General features: G+C 43.9%; 1 protein-coding gene and 1 long non-coding RNA gene across 2 annotated transcripts in view; both read right to left on the bottom strand.

The window, feature by feature from the left end:
* Positions 1–20,072, bottom strand: part of LOC147026267 (syndecan-1-like) — a 41,525-nt gene extending 21,453 nt beyond the window's left edge. The window contains exon 1 of the mRNA XM_085881520.1: positions 19,841–20,072. Within this exon, the coding sequence (XP_085737646.1) occupies positions 19,841–19,894 (54 nt within the window). The 5' untranslated portion in view covers positions 19,895–20,072. The remainder of the gene's footprint in view (positions 1–19,840) is intronic.
* LOC147026268 (uncharacterized) lies at positions 4,890–17,347 on the bottom strand. Its single transcript, XR_015058266.1, has 2 exons — positions 12,578–17,347; positions 4,890–8,258 (listed from the first exon to the last, which is right to left on the bottom strand). It is a non-coding gene; the product is annotated as an uncharacterized LOC147026268 (long non-coding RNA).
* Positions 20,073–20,381: the final 309 nt, after the last annotated feature.

Here is a 20,381-nt window from a genome sequence, read left to right as displayed (position 1 = left end):
ACCTCGATCTAGCCGGGGGGCGTCTGAGCCTGGGCCGTCTGGCGGCGCTGCCTGCCCGAGGCGGGTCAGGAAACGACCATGGTACTGGGAGGATTTTGAATGTTGATTGGTTTCGGTTGGTCATGTTATAATTGTCATTTCATCGTTTGAATTGTCATTTTACGAGGGGAGGAGTGTGCTGTATCACGTGATTGGGTTTTCGTACATCATGACTCGCCCGCTAGGGGTGGCGGTGATGTACATCCGGACGCGCAATAAAGTGGAGTTACTGCGACGCTCTCGCTCCCCATGTTCCGCTGCGCCTCGGACACCACAGATGGCATCTATTTTGGTTGCTTGCTTGCTAAAAACTAAAAACATCATCTTGCTAAAAACAATTAATTGCTCATTTGTCAAAAATCTGCATACTTAGAGTTAGCAATGTCAACAATTAATCTTTCTTTGCCATTTCAGTTGTAAATAATTTTTGTACAATTGCGTCAATCATCTGCAAAATGCAACAGATCCAACCTCGAGGGCTCCGTATACTGCCGACGATGGTAGGGATGTTTGCTTAGGCCGAGGTCAAATTTGCCACGGCAGCCATGGGGTCTCCAAAATCTGCGGCCACAAGCGATTATATGGCGGCCGCAGTATTTCCACGGTCACACAATGTGGCAGTCACATAAGTTTTTATTTTTCGGGTAGCCACACGGTGTGTTTAGAAATCGTGGAGTCCAAAAACGTGAGGGTGCCGTACGGTCTTTAATTTGATGTCGCACGGTGACCTTAGGGCAGCGCTGCGGTAGCCATAGAATTTTCAAGGCAGACGCAAGGTGCCCGCAAGGCGACCGCAGGGAGGCCCTAAGGCGAACGTGCGGCCATACGGATGATAACGAGTGGGTATATATACCAGTTCTTTTTTTTAATGAAATAAAAATATACCAGTATATATATATATATATATATATATATATATATATATATATATATATATATATATATATATATATATATATATATATATATATATATATATATATATATATAGGGGTTGACTCAGCCTGTCATCCTTCCGAGGTCGGCGAAATGAGTACCAGTGTACTGGGCCGGTGTATACCCGGTTAAAATAGGTATACCATATCCCTGTGTCGTAAGAAGCGACCAGGGTTGCGTCAGGAAGGGCATCCGGCGTAAAACATGTGCCAAATCACTATGCGGATCATACGGATGATCCGCTGTGGCGACCCCTAACGGGAGCAGCCGAAAGAAGAAGAAGAAGATATATATATATATATATAACTGAATATACTATAACTATAATATACCGTGGTGCCCCAGAATCCGAACGCCCCATTGTTTGAATAAATTGGAATCCGAACAATTTTTGAGAAGATTTTGCCCTAAAATCCTAATACATTTAAAAAAAAACCAAACACAACGTAGTGTTCATGTTTGTTCACAAGTCTCCCCCACCTGTTCGAGCTGCATCGTCGCGCTTTGTTCATTCAGTTCGTCGGTGGAAGTACTCGTGAAAGCATCTCTCGTGTGTCGATCGTTACTTTAGGCCTCAGTCACATTTGCTCTACGGCGAGGACACGGCGGCCGTACGGCCTGTGAATTGACAGAAACGTGCGGCGGCCGCAGAGAAACTGAGGTGGCCTCAGGGTGGCCCTACGCCGTTTGGCTATATTTTACAGGCCGTAAGGTCACCGTGGAATTACAACTTTTTTTCATTTCTACGTTCGCCGTAGAAATTCGACAAGCCTAAACAAAAGAAATGGTAAAAAAATTAACCCAATTCGTTACCGTCCGTCTGGCCGCACGTTCGCATAGGGGCCACCTTGCGTCTGCCTTGAAAATTCTATGGCCGCTGCAGGAACGCCCTAAAGTCACCGGGCGACATCAAATCAAAGACCGTACGGCACCCCCACGTTTTCGGTCTCCACGATTTACAAATAAGTTGTGCAGCTCCCCGAAAAATAAAAACATGTGTGACTGCTACATTGTGTGACCGTGGAAATACTGCGGCCGCTTTATAATTGCTCGTGCCCGTACATTTTGTAGACCCTCCGGCCGCCGAGCAAAATGTGACTTAGGCCTTACCTCGTGTTTTCTCCTTTATTTGTGATGTTTATTGTTTTTAATTAATAACAAAAAAAGCAATCAGATCACGTGGTGTGACGGACTGTCGGGCAAGGATTGAATTTCACAGCAAAACCGGTTGCAATTTGGAATATCCATGATTACGTCAGCCCGATGCGTTTGATGAAAGTGATTGTGGTTCTGGGGGCATCATGTTTGATGAGCTGCCTTGGGGGCAGCGCTCTCGCAGAGTGCGCGAGCGATCGGAACCCAGGCCGGAGCACGAGCCTGTGTGGGCCTTTGGATGTGGTGATTGTACCAGTTTACATACCATACACCGCCACCGAAGGTCATTTACTCATCTTATTTTACCTTAAACATGGGGAATTTCAGTTTAAAGTGTCTTGAAAGTGGGTTTTCTTTGGGTCCACGGACGGATTAATTCACTCCATTATTTCTAATTGGGAAAATATTTTTGGAATCCGAACAGCCTCCTGGAACGACTTAAATTGGGATTCTGGGGTCACCACGGTATAGGCAATCACCTATACTCCGATCTCCAGCGGTAGTGCACGGTGGACGCATGGTCGACGCAGACTGCCACGGAGGCCGTACGTAGGTGCACCGTGTATCGATCCTGCGTTGCCCGCAGGTAGTCACACAGACTGCAAGGCCAACGTACGGCGACCGTGGAAATAGTGTGGCCGCCGTAATTTTTTTGGAGTTGGGAAAATTCATTTTTCATTGAGAAGAGCTTACGGCAGCTGCACGAATAACGCAAGCCCACCGTACGCCCTACGTACGGTCGACGTGGAACACATCTACGTCATAGCTTGGCTTGTCTAATTGCTACGGCGAACGTAGAAATGAAAAAAAGTTATAACTCCGCGCTAGAATTCCACAGCGCCCCTACGGCCTGTAAAATATAGCCAAACGGCGTAGGGCCTCCCTGAGGCCACCTCAGTTTCTCTGCGGCCGCCGCACGTTTCTGTCAATTCAGAGGGCGTACGGCCGCCATATCCTCGCCGTAGAGCAAATGTGACCTCGGCCTTATGAGTATCTCCACATCTCAATCTGAAAGAAGCACTACTACTACTACTACTACTTTTTCAATAACCATAATTTATCCCACTTTCTTGTGGGGTCGGCTGTGGGAGATGGTTGGCCTCAGTCTTTGACAAACTGGATGGCCAGACCTGGAGCTTATTTGGAGAAGAATTATGAATTTGTTTGGGGTACCGGTGAAAAACTCACATCTAGTCTGTGAAGGACCCTGTGGAATCTTTAACATCCATCAACTAATGCTAACATAAAGTTCCCAGATTAACCTCCAACCAAGGGACTGCACACTCCGTGAACAAACGTGCTGCCCGTGAAGCACCAAACTGACAGTTGAGTCGATTCAGGAATCAAACCCAGACAAGATAGTTCAAAGGTAAGTGCTGCCTTTGCAGTCTGCACAGTTCTGTCAGATATGAACCTGAAAAAGCACCATAATTTTTATTTAATTTTTTTTTAATCAGACCCTTAAACAGATGCATTATTTGAGGACAAAATAATGGGCAAGAACTCGGGTCTATCCTACAGTCTGGCATCGCTTTACTTGCAGGGTGTGTTTGGGCAAGTATAATTTAGTCAAATTATGTGCTCTTCGAGCTCAACTTCGTTTTTACACAACAGCACAGTTTGGGTGTCAAACACAAGTTATACAATTAACTAACAAAGCAGTGGGCCATTTGGCCCATCATACCTGTGTGATAGTACACCTGAGCAACCACATTCACTCTAGTTTGCGCTAACTATTATAGCAAATTCCAAATCAGGAATTTTAAAGGGACTTGCACATAATGGCCCAATATCAGAACTACAACGACCCTCATTGGAGTGCATACCTCTGCCAGGTTGAACAGTTTACGTTTTGTAAACCACCGATAAGCCGGATATGCATCCGGACCATTCGTCCTTGTCATGCCGGATGCCGGAACATCAGATGATATTCGAGCTCTCGTTGAGGCAATCAGGTGGAGACTAGACCGTTCAATGAGGAGGACAATACCAAGCGAGTCATCCTCAATCTTACAGCTTCAATTAGCACAAGTAGTGAATAAAATACATTTTTCCATTTTGCGTTCAACGACAGTGACATTGGAAGCCTAATTGTGAAACCATTTTCAGCTTCCAAGGGGATTATATAATCACCATTTATAAGAAAATACACAAAGTAATAGATTTCTCTAATGACCTCGAATCACATCTTGCCAAATCTATTGGCAGGGTCCCCGAGGAGAGATAACCGGCCCAAAAGCCTAGTTTAGTGACTACATGATGAGATCTTTAACATTCAGAGTGTTTATTGATGAGACAGCTTGCTTCATGTCTCCTCTGAAGCACAGCTTTTCCATAAATTGATGCCTCCTGTGGAGGGTCTTCCATCCAATTAAATTGTGCCAAAGATCAAACCCTTATACAAAATAGTTTATTTCACAGGTGAACACATTAACACTGAGCAATCATGACAGAAGATGAGCTATCCTACTGTGACTGCGCCCTTGGGAAGCAGGATTGAGGTCTGTCTGCCTCAAATTAAAGTCCCATCCCTCCTCTCACCCCACCTTTCTCCATTTTCTGCCTACAAGGCATCATTATTCAAAATTCTTACTTTCTACAACCCATGTATTTATTTTATTTGACTATAGCCAAACCCTAAAGCTTTCCGTTATAGCTCTCCCCACCAAATATTTCTCAACACTATTCTGGAGCTACCAGTGTCTACCTGAATCTCACTCTCCCCCCTTTACAAAGAAAAAAAAACAACAATCTGCCCACATATTTAAATGTTTAATAATTCCATTAGATTTTTGATCAGCAACCACTTCCAATTACATTTCAGGCAATAAAATGTGAAAAAAACACGTGCACGCACAATTCTGGAGATCAACAGATGACAAAATCAAATTTGTACACAAACATAAAGACAGCAAGCCAGAGAGTGTATCCCTAACCCACCTAACAAAAAATTCCAGGCAGGTGCAAAGATAAGATGTCGCACATGAAACCACAAACAAACAAATACAACCCCAACGATTGCAAAAAGAGATGAAAGAAAAAATATCAAGCGAAATATCAACAGATATACACCAAAAGAGAAAGAAGGTATAATAAAGAAATAAACAAGCAGTCAGACTGGTACATACGAAATCGTCAAATTGACCTCTGACTGTCTCATAAAGCTGTCTCAAGAGAAGGTAGTGACGCAAACCAGAAGTTTCTATGATTATTCTGCACCAAACTATCAAAAAATCGAATGTTTGACCTCACTGTGACCTTGACCTTTGACCGATTTTGACCAAAATCCAATCAGCACGAGCCATCACCATCCTGAAGCACGTGGTGTAATTTGACATTGGTAGCTTCTTCCCTTCTCGAGTTATCATTTTTTGGAAGTTTGACCTCACTGTGACCTTGAACTTTGACCAATTTTGACCAATATCTGAATAGCGCTAGCCATCACCCTCCTGAATCACGTGGTGTAATTTGACATTGGTAGCTTCTTCCGTTCCCGAGTTATCGTGCCAATAAACAAACACACAAACACACACACAAACAGAGGACGGAATTCATCAATATACTGACGAAATCTTTAGATTTTGTAAGTTATAAATAAATAGAGTTGGACAGACTGGGCATAGACAAAGAAGGCTCATTGCAATGGCTAAGGAGAGGCCAGTTCAACGGGGATGGAAAAGGAATCACAATAAATGCCCAAGACTGGGGACACTACACCAAGGGGCTTCAAGAAAATGGTGGGACTGAATCAATCAGACAAATGTAGATTTTGCGAGGTAGAACCAGAAAGCACGAGCCACCTCCTATCGGGATGTAAAAAACTCATGTCAGAACAGCTGAGAACACAAAGACATGACAACGAATGTGAAGTAATCCACTGGCACATCTGCGAAAGAAACTTTGATATCCCATTTCCGGAAAAGCTCATGGAAACATGAACCAAAAGCAATAATTGAGAAGAAGGAAGTAACACCCATGTATGACCTGATGATCCCATTGAGCGTGAACATGGAAAACAAAGCATTGTGACCGAATATAGTGCTGAGAAGAAGAAGAAAAAAAAAACCACATTGCTAATTGAGGTTTCAGTTCCCAGTGATTTTGGACTAAACAATGCAGAAATAAATTTTTAAAAATGACCAAATACCAAGACCTGAAAAACGAAGTGAAAATATCCTGGAAGCTGAAGAATGCCAAAATTGCACCAGTGATAGTTGGAGCTACAGGAATGACGACGAAGAACCTCAGAGATATTAAAAACCGTCCCTGGGAATATCACTACAAGCTAACTACAGTTGGAAGCTATCCGGGGCTCAGTAACAATCTTCAAAAGAGCCCTCGGCACAAGAAAAAAAATTCACAACTTGATCCATGAATCATGATCTCTTTATGAAACGGAGGTGGATACTTTGAGATCTGGGAGGACTCCGTTCCATATTTTGAAACCCGCATATGGAGATAACATCGACAGACAGACAGAATCCTCCAAGATCACAAACACACTTGGGCTGTTTGTGTGTCCATTCCTGTCGCGTGACAAATAGGTTCAGGTAAAAAAGCGTCATGGTGTTTTACACTCTCAAACACACCACAGGATTGGAACGCAGCCTTTTTAGCAGGGTTGTTTGCTTTGGCATTATAAGCATAACCGACTGGTGTTGAAATAGCCAAACCACCATTCCATTCCTCCTCTCCCTCCTCCTCCTCCTCCTCCTATTCCTACCACACCAGAGCAGTCACACATTTCAGAACTTTTTGAGCACAATAGTAAATTCAAGGAAGGAATTAACTTTTGTATGCCAATCCCTTCATGCGAATGCATCCCAGCCTAGCATTAGTCAGCTTCAACAGCTTGTTCCCCCAAAATGCTTTACTTGCAAGAAGTTGTAAGCAATCACAACTCTGTACCCACATCGCTTAATATATTCTTTTCCCCTTCTTGGATATATGTTTCGGCTCCAACTTTATAGTAACCAGAGCCTGTAATGTAAAGATTCAATAACAATCTGCATTTGATGATTTTAGTTTTACTGTCATTATCATTACAGCGATTCCAGAAATTTACCGGACAGTTTAAAATTTTCAAACATAATTTTAAAACAATAAGCTAATGTTCGCAATACAAACAGTAGCATTGAATCTGATCCAGGCACACCACAACTGGGATAAAACTGTTCTTGGGGGGGCGGGGCGGGGGGGTAAGAAGATGTACAGGTTGAGAGGTTGAGCAGTCTCACCCTCCCAATTTGGTAAAAGTTTTCAGATACCATACGGTAATTCCACCCTCCTGTCGGTATTCAAAAACACTCCTCAAAGGGTATTCCACCACTGTGGGATTATCATTGTTCAATCATGGAACCCACATCCTTTACAAAGTATTTTGAACTTTCTCCGTTCTGAGAATTTTTTTAACACGAGGCATGTCAAAAGAAATATGGGAAACAGAATCTCACTCAGTGGAGCACATACCTCTGCCAGTCTGAACAGTTCACATTTTGTATCCCACTGATGGGGCGGATTTGAATCTGGATTTGAACCAAAATCGAAATCGGCTTGTAGCTTCACCTAACCAACTCAGCCACCTAGTTTTGTTATAACTCGTCCACAACTTACTAAAATATCATGATGTATATCGTTTTTGGCCCCATCTCTCGATCGTGAATAAGCACTTAAAAATATATTTAAATTCTCATATCTGGATCAAGATCCGGATCGTCATGAAAATTGAATCAATTAGTCCTCGTCACACACCCAACCCGTTCATCAAGTTTCATCCGAATGAGTCCACAACCTTTTGAGATATCCGACTCACAAATCGAAAAACCAAACAAACAGGGGTGAAAACAACCGACGTCTACCTTCGGTGGTAATCATGCACAGCAGGGTATGCAATACATGCACAATGCTATTGCCTCAGGATAGAGGAGCATTACAGTTCAGTTTTCTCATTACTGAAGACTATTTACATATGACAGATCAAAAGCAGCACCAATTACCAAGCCAAACCAGGCAGATAATCGCACAGCATTAGTGCTTTTGGACAGTTGAGTTGCAGGCAAAATCTGTGCAGGTGTTTAAGAACCATTTATTTTCATGAAAGAAATGAGCAGGTGTGAAGGTGTCTGCAACTGCAAAAAAAAAAAAAAAAAAATTACAACTTCATAATCTCACATTTATCCCTCTACATCTACTGGAAGAAGATTAGTGGAGAAAGCTTTATGGTAGGCATTAGAGTACACAAAATAGGTGTTTACATTGTTGACCCACTTTGTATTCCACAAGTACAAAGCTTAATGTGGCAAACTCTGATGAGAGAATAACATTGTCGTGATCATATAGCTCGTCGTGAAACTCAAAAATGAAGGCACGAATAACTAGCATGGTTGCCCAGCAAACAAGTATCAGGTCAAGAGTTTTGACCATAGAGACATCTTCGGCCAGAAGTGTGCAGGCATCATTTATCAGGTCTCATTGTTACATGCTGGGTACATAGATGTACTCTGTGGGGTTCTGGCTCAATTTGGAAATAAGGATGTTCCAAAATATAACATAAAGTCTGAACACAAAAAAAAAAGTCTGAACATATTTGTGGATTATTTTTTTTTCAAAGAGAACAAATTGTACTCATCAGAAGAAAAAAAAAAAAAAGCAAAAGAAAAGAAAAGAAAAAAACAAAGATGATCTCAGAGGGTTCGAAGAGGCAAAGAGAGAAAAAAAAATAATAATAATAAATGATAAATAATAATAAAAAAAACATGGCAGCAAGAGGCAGTGAAAGGAAGCAAAGCAGTGCAACTGTCATCATATTTTGAGCTTCTGTTCCATACATTAGTAGTGGATTCTCTCGCTTTGTCTGCATTGCCGATGAATCATTATACATCTGCAAATTTAATTTCCTCTCCGAGACTGCAAATAAAAACTAGAAAGAGCACTCAGAGATTGCAGATCCTCACCAGAACTTGTTTTGTGTGGTGAATTTTGCGTGGCATTTTTATACTGGTGTGTTATGTAATTAATGAGACATAACTTGAACTGCCACTTTATAACCGCTGGAAGTGATGACCGTCCCGCTTTAATGCAACCCGGTTTGATTGAACACCTGACCCTGACCCATGACGTTTTTCATTATTATTCAATTGAATTTAAAGGGATTAAAAATAAATTCAATCCAAATCAAATGGAAAACAAAATAGGTACACTCGTACATTGGAGTCGTCAGAAGGAACCTGAACAAGCAAAAAGCAAAGATGAAGTCATCAGGAGGAACCTCGATAGGATTCACATTTCAGCTGCTACTCCTCTACCCTCAAACCCATCCAGGCACAGCCAAGTGAGCCTTATTCAAAAATAAAAAAAAGAAAAAAAGAAAGAAAGAATCCAGATCAAAAAAAAATCCCCAACAATGCTGGATGCCAGGCCATGTGTCTGATCAAGTTGGAATTTAAAACATGTAATCCCCATGACTACTGGATCATAATTCTGAAGTTTCATGTCGATTGATAAAGCGGTTCCAGAAAAAAACATTATTTAATATTTTCTTCAATCCAATATGGCTGCCAAACCATGTGACTTATGATGTCATGTGTATGAACCTTTTATTTGTCATGGATAAGCAGTCATACGTGTAAAGTTTCACTTTGATCTGTTAAGCTACTTCAGAGAAGATTTTGAAGATTTTTCTTATTCTTTAAACATATGGCTGCTGAATCATGTGACCGATGACATCATCAAAAATTTTTTTCTCTGGACCATTTTATCCCTAGATGACCCTCAAAAATTTTCATACTAATCAGATTTAGCGGTCTACATATGCAATTATGACGTCATTTTTTAAAAAAAACTAAAAAATAAAATCACATTCCCCATGAGGAGTACTTCCCATGTTTCAATTTCTTCCTTGGTAAGGTGTCAGAGACAGAGGTCCAAAGTTTTTTTTCCATTTTTCCAACATGGTTGCCATGCCACATGACCTATCATGTCATAATTATCATGAAAACATTCTACATGAGTAGCCGCACATGTGGTGAAAATTTCATTTCAATCCGACAAGCAGCTGTGCAGAAAAACACAAAATTTTGTGTGGACAAACAAATAAAGAGACCCAGGCAGACACGGACAGATTCACACGCAATATCTTCTCCTTCAGTGAGGGTAATAATGTCCACAGCACACGCTTGTCATTTTTCGAGTCATCGTACGAGACAATGTTGAAAGGTAATGCCTCCTATTCATTTTATCCAAAACACGTTAAGATAGTCAAACGAAAAAGTGCAGTCTGCACAATAGTTCTTTCTGGCACTGGGTGCAAGGTTTTGTGATTGACACTTGATGTCTCAGTGCTACGTTCGTCAAGCAGCATAACGTTGTTGATGCAATGAAGCATGAAGTGCTGGATGTGAGTCGGGACGACCGGACACGAGAGTCGGAAGTACCGGCGACGACTGGATACGAGAGTCGGGACGAGCGGATACGAGAGTATACAAGAGGTAGGTGCACTATTACGATCCTGAGATAAAAAGATGGTCAATGGAGTACCCCCACAAAGGATCACAAGCCCAAACCTGGCTCCATCAGATTACCTCTTCTCCAAACGGAAGGGACACCTTTGTGGAGATGACCACAATCTGATGGAGCCATGTCTGGGCTGGTGATCCTTTGTAGCAGTACCAGACTCGGTGGTGTAATGGTTAAAGCATCCACTCCGAGTCTGGGAGATCGACAGTTCAAACCTTGGCCAAATCCTACCAAATACTCTAAAAATGGGACGTGCTGCTTCCTTGCTTGATATTTAGCATTTAAAAGGTTAAGAGCATGAACAATCCCAATAGGTTGGTATCCATGGGGAGGAGGAAATTCCCCTATGCGTGCATAAGAAAAGCGGCACCATGTTGCGACGTTGCTGGTACCCAGAGTGCCCCGAGAAGTTACGGTACTTCTCCAAAGCTCAGTGGCTGTGTTCGTCATATCTAACATTCTTATGTTCACATAAATTATTCTGTATGTCCATGTGTGTGTGGGAGCCCTACATCATGTTTGTAAAAATAAATAAATAATGCACATGGTAGAACAAAAATTGTTTGTTACTATCTTTGTTTTATTCAAATATCTTTATCTGTTTTGGAGAAAAATAGGAGGTATTGATGCAGACCGGGTATCGGCTGTGAGCACGACCGCTAGGTGGGACGGTAGGGTCGACTCTACTGAACACCCGGAATCTATATCGTACCTTTCGGAAAACTCCGAGGGTACGGGTCCCTTACCGGACCGTGAATCATCAATAATTCCACCACGTGGTACAGGGTTATTTGCCAATCTTCAAAATACCGAGAGATCCACGTGGCGAGTTACCGAGTATTCACACCCTCGACGGCACTGTTAGCGTGTCCGACCCATGTGCAACCCGAGCGGATGGTTGCCGAAGTCCCGTCGGTCCAAATGTACATTTACAGCAGCAACAGCCTTTGTAATTCACCAACACACGCCATGCTTAGCCAATGGAGGAAACACAGCAACGAACTGATACGTTTAACAAATGTATTTATTTATAATGGGGGAAAGGGGGAGCACGCAAGAAGTAGAGTTATCTGAGTATAGAGATGCAAGTATGTACAGCAAAGAGCACTTAAACAATTCCTACTTACAGACGGGCCCACACACAGACGCACACTCAAAATAAACGGACCCAAAATGGTCTTTATTATCCCTTCAGCTCGGAGGGAAGTTGAGCTGAGGGACGAGAAAGTCACAGGCTACCTGGCCGCGCCGCGCGGCTCGAAGTCCGCACCTTCCCGGAGCACCAGTCGGCCAAGAAGGAACCAGGGCAGCCAGATGCAGACCACGCCAGCCACAAGACGAGATTACCCGGGAACCAGAGCGTGCCAGTGACGAGATGCCTTTCGCCCAGCCTCGAGAGATGCGTTTTGAACGGGCGCGAATTCTTCCTCTCTGAGCTCCAGCAGATCCACCGGAATATTTGCTCTCAGTTCCTTTTTATCGCTCTCCGGCGCGGTTCACTCAGGCATGGCCCGCTCTCGGGCGCAGTTCGCTCAGGCGTGGCCCGCTCTCGGGTGTGTGGCCTAGCAAACCTGTCCATGACCATATTTGGGAATGGAATTCAGTCCGCTCATCGTGGCCCGTTCTCAGTGGGTGGGACATGACGCATTCCCTTACTTGGCGCGCAGCCAAGCGAATCGGTTCATGACCATATTTGGGAATGGAATTCAGTCCGCCAATGAATTCCGAACATGCCCGCATTCCAGCGAGCGCACGGAGAATGCCGGGAGCAGAGGGTTGTCGCTGTGTGAGTGAAGATGGCGTTGTTGTTGCAATCGCCGTAGTTGTTGTGAGTGATGTAAAAATCCTAACTATTAAAATAACTCACAGTGCATGTACATTTATTCACCCATTAAACGAGGGATGGGGACCCCAACTAAAAACCCATATTTACCGATATAACTGTTCTATAGGACCTGTATGTTGAGAGATCACGGCTTCCAGATTCGTAACAGTATTACCTTTCAACACACCCTCATATTTTGTGTTAGATTGTTACGTGCAGCATTTGGCCTCGTACTGTCCACCACATGGGTAAGTCCTGAAAGGAATACCGGAACTCTCTCTCGTAAGCAAACAAAAACAACTTCTGGAAATTATGTTGTCCATAAGACATTAAGTGTTTCATCTAACCCACAGTTAAGAACAAGAACAACAAAGCATCCTGATTAACACTGCATCAGTTTAATGATGTACCTGCAGGCAAAAATATAGAGGCAACCACAAGATGGGGACAGATCAAGAAGAAAAGGGTAAAGTGGACTCTCTCTCCCACCAACTACTCTGTCCCTCACTCCCCCCCCCCCCATAAAATACAGGTTGAGTGCATGACAAGGACGAAATGATTGGATTTTCATGAAGATCCGGATCCGGATCAGACTACTAGAATTTTTAATGTGACTCTTCACCAGAGAGATAGGGCTAAACTAATATATAGCACAATATCTCAAAAAGTTGTGGACGGATTTGGACAAAATTTGGTGGACACGTTGAGTGTGACCATGACGAATTGATGAAGACCCGAATCCAGATCTGGAAATGAGTTATTTTACTTTAAAAGTGATTCTTCACCATTAAGAGATAGGGCTAAAATATTTCAAAAAATATTAGCATATTATTTCAAAAATGTATTGGGCCCGATATGTACTCGTGGATCAGGTATTACGCGGTGGAGGTATGCGCACCACCGAGTGACCTAATTTTCAAAGTGATTCTTCACCATTGAGATTTATTGTCAAGTAAAGCCAGATTAGATCCGCGACGTGTTACAGGTACCATGTAAACCTGTACCAACCTGTTCCATGGTCCAGTTGTCGGCAACTAAACCGGCTCACCCACCAAGTTTCTTGGTGAAGAGGGTGTATTAATATGGACACCCAGCAAGATTAAAAACAAAACCTGTCAAAGGGCGGAGGAGCTCCTAGTGAGCCAACAGCCATCCATATCTAATGCCCAACTGTCTGCGGATATCCTTCTGCATTTGGATTACTACTTTTTTATTTTGAGGTTGGTGGCAGGATTTGCATTCTGACCACCGTAAAACCCTTCATTCCGCAAAACACAAAAATGCAAAGAAAATTGAAAACCCACTCCGTGGGAGTACCTCCTGTGCAGCTGCCCTCCGCAGTGCACTGCATGATAGGATTGGGGCAAAGCCTTTGGGACCCCCACTCTTTGAGGAAAGGAGGAAAACCACGGGTTTTGGGGAGGGGGGGCAGATTGAGGTGGCGTGTGGTGGAGTGGTGCTGGCGTCTCATCCACCAGAAGGCGGACTCCTTGAATTAACCTGAAGGTGTCCCTCCAGTTAGGTGCCTAGAATGTCCTATCCCGAGGAGAGGATAATCACCCATCTCTGTTATCATCTGAGCCCAAGCATTTGATCATTGGTATTGCAGCACTCTGAGGTTCGGAGACCAGATAGTGGCGAGTTCATGGTGGGTGGTTACACTTACTATTGGGGTCTGTTCGCTCTGATGGTTACCATGCCCAAGGAGTTGCTGGAGCTGTGTCCAATGACAATTGAGGTAACACCGGTCAACGAGCGTATTACGAGACGACGGATTCGTCACTCCTTGGGTGTCGTGTCCCTGATCTCTGTATATGCTCCAACTGAGGCGAGTGATCTCACCGTGAAGGACGCATTCCATGCCATGCTATCGTCTGTGGTTGATCAGTGCCCCAAGCCTGGTGCTGGCTTAGTGATTAGGGTGGAGGCTTGGGATCCTGGGGTCCTGAGTTCAAGCCCCGTTGGCCGCTGAATTATTACACCAGGGGGTTGACTCAGCCTGTCATCCTTCCAAGGTCGGCGAAATGAGTACCAGTGTGTACTGGCAGAAGGGCACTGCATCAGCGGCACAGTCGCGCTTCCAAGAAATGATATCTACCCCGGCAACGAAGCTGCCATACGCAAGAAGATCAGTGCCCCAGGTGAGATACTCTTCTAGTCTTGGGGGATTACAATGCATCGACTGGAACTGATAGGGATGGTTATAAGACATGTGTTGGTCTCCATGGGTCTGGGAATGTGAACCTGAATAGTGCAAAGTTCCTTTACTTTGCAAGAAGTCATGGACTTAGGGTGGCTGGTTCATGGTTTCAGTGCCCACAGGCTCATCGCTGGACTTGGTAATCTAACGCTGATGGTGTGGTGAAGGAGACTGACCATGTGCTCGTTGATGGTCGCTGGAGGATGATCCAGAACCGCGGGGTCTACCAGAATTCTCTGCTCCTCAATACCGACCACAGGCTTGTGGTAGCAACTCTGAAGTTTCAGCTTAATTCTGGGAGAATGGTACCATCCCAGCTCAGACTGGAGGTTGGCAAGATGAAGGATGAGAGGGTAGCTAAGGATTTTGCGTCGCTGAAGTGAAGGCCCGCTGGGCTGGTTACTTTGAGAGGCTCGACCAGGCTGATTTGGATGTCAAGGGTGTTACTATTCCTCTTGCTGACCCTCCAATCAACTGTCATCCACCTTCGTTTGTGGAAACACAGGCTGCGGTGAACCGGTTGAAATGGGGTAAAGCTCCTGGAGTTTGTGGGATCCAGGCTGAACTTCTCAAAGCTTGTGGAAATGCTGCACTCATGTCTGTGCTCAGCCTGGAGAACAGGCATCATCCCAACGGAATGGAAGAGGGGCCTTGTTTTCCCTCTCTGGAAAGGGAAGGGTGATCGTCAGGACTGCAACAACTACAGAGGGTTGACGCTGCTCTTAGTGCCGGGAAGGTCTTTGCTTGGATAATTATTGATAGGGTTTGCCACCATATGCTTGAGCACCAGCACACAGAACAGTCAGGCTTTACACCAAAGAGGTCAACGATTGACCGTATCCTTGCCCTCTGGGTCCTCACCAAACGCAGACGAGAGTTTTGGCAAGGGCTGCTTGCAGCCTATGTTGATCTCTGCAAAGCATTTGATTCAGTGAACCGGGATGCCCTCTGGAGGATTCTTGGCCTTCATGGGGTACCACCAAAACTGATCAATCTGATGTCTGAACGATACTCTGGTACTGAGAGGGCTGCGAGATGTGGTGATACCATCTCAGACTTATTTCCAGTTGTTACTGGAGTTTGTGTAGTGACCCCATACTTTTCAGCGCTTGTATGGATTGGATTCTGGGGAGGATGTCGGAGAGATCAAGCTGTGGTGCATTGCTTAGGAATGTTGATCTTGGACCTTGATTTCGCAGATGATGCAGTCATCTTTGTGGAGACTCTAGATATCCTTTTGGGGACCCTCAAGTTTCTGAATGAGGAGTTGGAGCTGCTGGTATTACCAGTTTCCTGGGTCAAAACTAAGATCCAGGCTTTCAATGACATCTTGGATACTGCTATCTTGTCTTTACCCGTTTGTGGTGAGGATGTTGAGGTCACGGAGAGATTCACTTACCTTGGCAGTGATATTCATGTTTCTGCTGGCTGTGAGATAGAGGTCAACAGATGTCTGGGTCAGACCTGGGGAGTTATGGAGGCATTAGATCATGGGGTGTGGCACCTTTGATACCTGTGGAGGATGACGAAAGTCCAAGTCTTCAGGCCCTTGGTGCATCCAGTCTTGTTTTACAGATGTGAGACTTGGATCTGAGATGGAGACTCGATTCCTTTGGTTTCAGGCCTCTTCGGAGAATCCTTGGCTCTCGCTGGGATGACTTTGTGTCTTCCGAGCAGTTGCTGAGAGAGACTCAAATGGGATTTGTTCCCTGCATATTCTGTGAGCAACAGCTGTGACTGTGTGGAAATGTTGCTCTTTTTCCTGATGCTGATCCTGCTCACCAGATTCTCTCAGTGAGGGAGCCTGATGAGTAGCGATCAATGGGTCGACCACATGCCTCGTTGCAGCAAGTTGATCAGCATCTCAAGGAGATGGGAATGGTCAAGACATTTACCTGGGGGATGGCCAGACAGAGGCCCCTGGAGTACCGGCAGAAAGTGGACGCAGCGATGCGCTACTCTGGTGCATTCTCCCTTACCTGACCTGACATTGAAGATACGACTAAACTAATATACAGTATAGCACGACATCTCAAAAAGTTGAAGAAGGATTCAGACGAGAGAGAGGCCAAAAACTGAGACCATTGAGACCATACTATTGAGAGAGGGCCAAAAAACGATAAACAACATGATATTTGAAAAATGTATTGGGCCCGACATGTTCTTGTGGATCAGGCATTACGTGGTGGAGGTATGCGCTCAACCGAGTGCTCTTGTAGTCGATATCATCATCAATATGGCTCGACAAGAATCTGCTGATAGCAAGGACAGATAAAACCATTTATCCAACAGCTTTTTGTACAACAAAATTTCTCAAAGCTGCTTTCAGTACGTATCAAAATGAGAACCAACCAACCTGACAACTTCTGATCCAATAAGTACGATACAAGATCCCGGTAAACTTGACTGAGAGACAAAACACTCGGAGAACAAATTGGCCAAGTAAATAATAATGGATGCATTCGAAATGTCAACTTTGTTTCAGAGCGCAGCACGCGGTGCAGCAGCATACGATTATAAACTTATTAACCGAGAAATCGAACCACGGACAACAACTTAAAGACCCATCCTGCTGCGCTGCTCACAAACGCCAGCACCTTCCGCACGGATAAATTCATTCCTGTTCATTCGCCAAAGCTGCTGAGCCTCGGGCCAATATAAATACACCCACGATCCAGAAAAACAGCATACTTAAGTAATGAATAATATGTATGTATGTATATATATATATATATATATATATATATATATATATATATATATATATATATATATATATATATATATATATATATATATATATTATATTATCCTTTTGGGGACCATCGAGGTGCTGAATGATGAGCTTGCGCTGCTGGTATTACCGGTTTCCTGGGTCAAAACTAAAATACAGGCTTTCAATGACATCTTGGATGGTGCTATCTTGTCTGTGCCCGTTTGTGCTGCCGAAGCAGTTTCTTGGAAAGGGTCATCATGGTGGGTTGCCATTGCGCTCCCAATGCTGTCTGTTGGTGCTCTATCCTTTTAAATGCTGAAAGTCCAGGAAGGAGCAGCACGTACCATTTTTATAGTCTTTGGTATGATTTGTCTGGGGTTTGAAGGACTGACCTCCCAGACTCAGAGCAGATGCTTTAACTATTACACCACAACGTCCGATTACATGTATATGACTGGTGATGAGCAGGGCAGACGCAATGTGCTCATGTGGCAGGTGACACTTGTTGCTGGCAGGTCATGCAGCAAGCGCTGTGATGGGATTCGATTTGCACCCTACTGCCTTGTCAAGTTCGGGGTTTGATTCAACACACACACATATATATATATATATATATATATATATATATATATATATATATATATATATATATATATATATATATATATATATATATATGAAAAGCATGTTGATTAAACTCTTGAGTGGACCATTCAAACAACTCATGGCTGCAGACCCACGATGATCATCATCTCAGTTTGATGACACTTGCACACTTTAAAAAAAATAATATAAATAAAAGGGGTCGGTAAATATTTTAAACGATCACGAGTGTCGAGCGAACTACTTGTGCAAGACAAGTTCTGTGCTCGCAAGGGGGGGGGGCGACGGGTCGCGCAGGTAGACCTTTTAAAGCGCTTTGAAACCTTTTTTTTGTTTGTTTAGAAAAGTTAAAATCCAGCTAAAAGAGGCGCAAAAAAGATCTCTGCTAATCGGGGCCACCCAGAAAGAGAGTCGAGGAACGTCACAATTTGCAGCAAGAGGTGCTGGAGAATCAGGGATGCACTGGATCTTTAAGGACGCCGTGCGGTCCCCGCTGAGCACGCGCATGAGAAGACTGCACAAGTGCTGTGCTTAACCAAGATAACCCCCCGTGAATGCTAAAAATGTGTAAAAGCTCAAAGAGTCTCCTAAGCCGCTCTTTCCTGCCTTACCCCCACCTTACAAAGCCCCCCCCCCATTTTTTTCTTCTTTCAATGCCCCCCTCGACTTCCCGCCTACCCCCTCCCCCTAGCCCCTATCCCATACACCATTCGAACTTCCCCAGCGTCCTCCCGTGCCCCCCTGCAACTGGTCCGTTCATAATGCTTTCGATTTGCGTCCAAACACAATTCGGGTCGAAAGATCAAATTCCAATCCTTTCAAGAGGACGTATAAAGCCTTCCCGGTCTTCAGACCCACATACCGGGGCTTGATGGAAAGGGGAGGTTGGGTGTTTAAATAAATAAATAAATAATATAAATCTAAATAGAGGAGGTATGGTGTTTAAAAATAAATAAAAATAGGGGAGGTAGAGTGTTTAAATAAATAAATAATATAAAGATAAATAGGCGAGGTAGGGTGTTTATAAATAAATAAATAATATAAATATAAATAGGCGAGGTAGGGTGTTTAAAAATAAATAAATAAAAATAGGGGAGGTAGAGTGTTTAAATAAATAAATAATATAAAGATAAATAGGAGAGTTAGGGTGTTTAAAAATAAATAAATAAATATAAATAGGGGAGGGTGAGAAATAACTGGAACTTACCAACTCCACATAACATTGGATAAAGAGCTTTTGATAAATTTCCAATTGTACCATAATTAGAGGGAAGAAACAAACCTCGAACCGACGTGTTTCCCCCCCGTGGTGGAGCTGCCAACATGAAACCCCCGAGACGAGGTCGATGTGCTGCATGAACATGAGGAAAGGCTTGCACAGCCGAACAGTGAGTGAGTGTGTGTATCAGAGTGTAAACTACACACTCGGAGTGAGTGAGTGTGTGTGTATCAGAGTGTAAACTACACACTCGGAGTGAGTGAGTGTGTGTGTGTGTATCAGAGTGTAAACTACACACTCGGAGTGAGTGAGTGTGTGTGTGTGTGTGTATCAGAGTGTAAACTACACACTCGGAGTGAGTGTGTGTGTGTGTATCAGAGTGTAAACTACACACTCGGAGTGCGTGAGTGTGTGTGTGTATCAGAGTGTAAACTACACATTCAGGGTGAGTGAGTGTGTGTGTATCAGAGTATAAACTACAAACTCGGAGTGAGTGTGTGTGTGTGTGTGTGTGTGTGTGTGTGTGTGTGTGTATGTGTGTGTGTGTGTATCAGAGTGTAAACTACACACTCGGAGTGAGTGAAAGCAGTGATGGAGTTAATGAACTGGATAGAGCGGAGCGCACCAACTTACCGAGGATTCGAGGACGGCGAAAGTGCAGATGAGCAGCACGAGAATCCTTGCCATGGTGTGTACACGTGTGTGATCGGCAAACCGATGTGATCGTCTCCTTTTATCAGGTTCGTCTTCTGCGTGTCCCTCACTCCCTCTCGCGCAGACTTCTGTCTCAACTTTCCTCACGGTCTCTGGCTGCGTCGGTCTCGCTGTTCAAACCACCCTCTCCTCCTCCTCCTCCACCCCCTAATTCCCTCCCACCCGCACTTGATTGCACGTCACTACATTCCGGTTTGGCTTTCAGATGTTGCTCCTCCCCACCTTTCTCTCCTCCCCGACTCGCGTTATTCTCCCCATTGCCCTCTTCCTCTTCCTCTTCCTCTTCATTTCTCTCTTCCCTCTTCCTCTTCATTTCCCTCTTCCCTCTTCCCTCTTCATTTTCCTCTTCCCTCTTCATTTCCCTCTTCATTTCCCTCTTCATTTCCCTCTTCCCACTTCATTTCCCTATTAATTTCCCTCTTCATTTCCCTCTTCCCTCTTCATTTCACTCTTCATTTCC

The sequence above is a fragment of the Eptatretus burgeri genome, chromosome 5 (genome assembly GCF_056783735.1).
Source record: "Eptatretus burgeri isolate ZD-2024b chromosome 5, Ebu_testis_v1, whole genome shotgun sequence".
Taxonomy (NCBI): domain Eukaryota; kingdom Metazoa; phylum Chordata; class Myxini; order Myxiniformes; family Myxinidae; genus Eptatretus; species Eptatretus burgeri.
The sequence above is the reverse complement of the archived record's forward strand: the minus strand, read 5'-3'. Positions and strand labels throughout refer to the sequence as shown.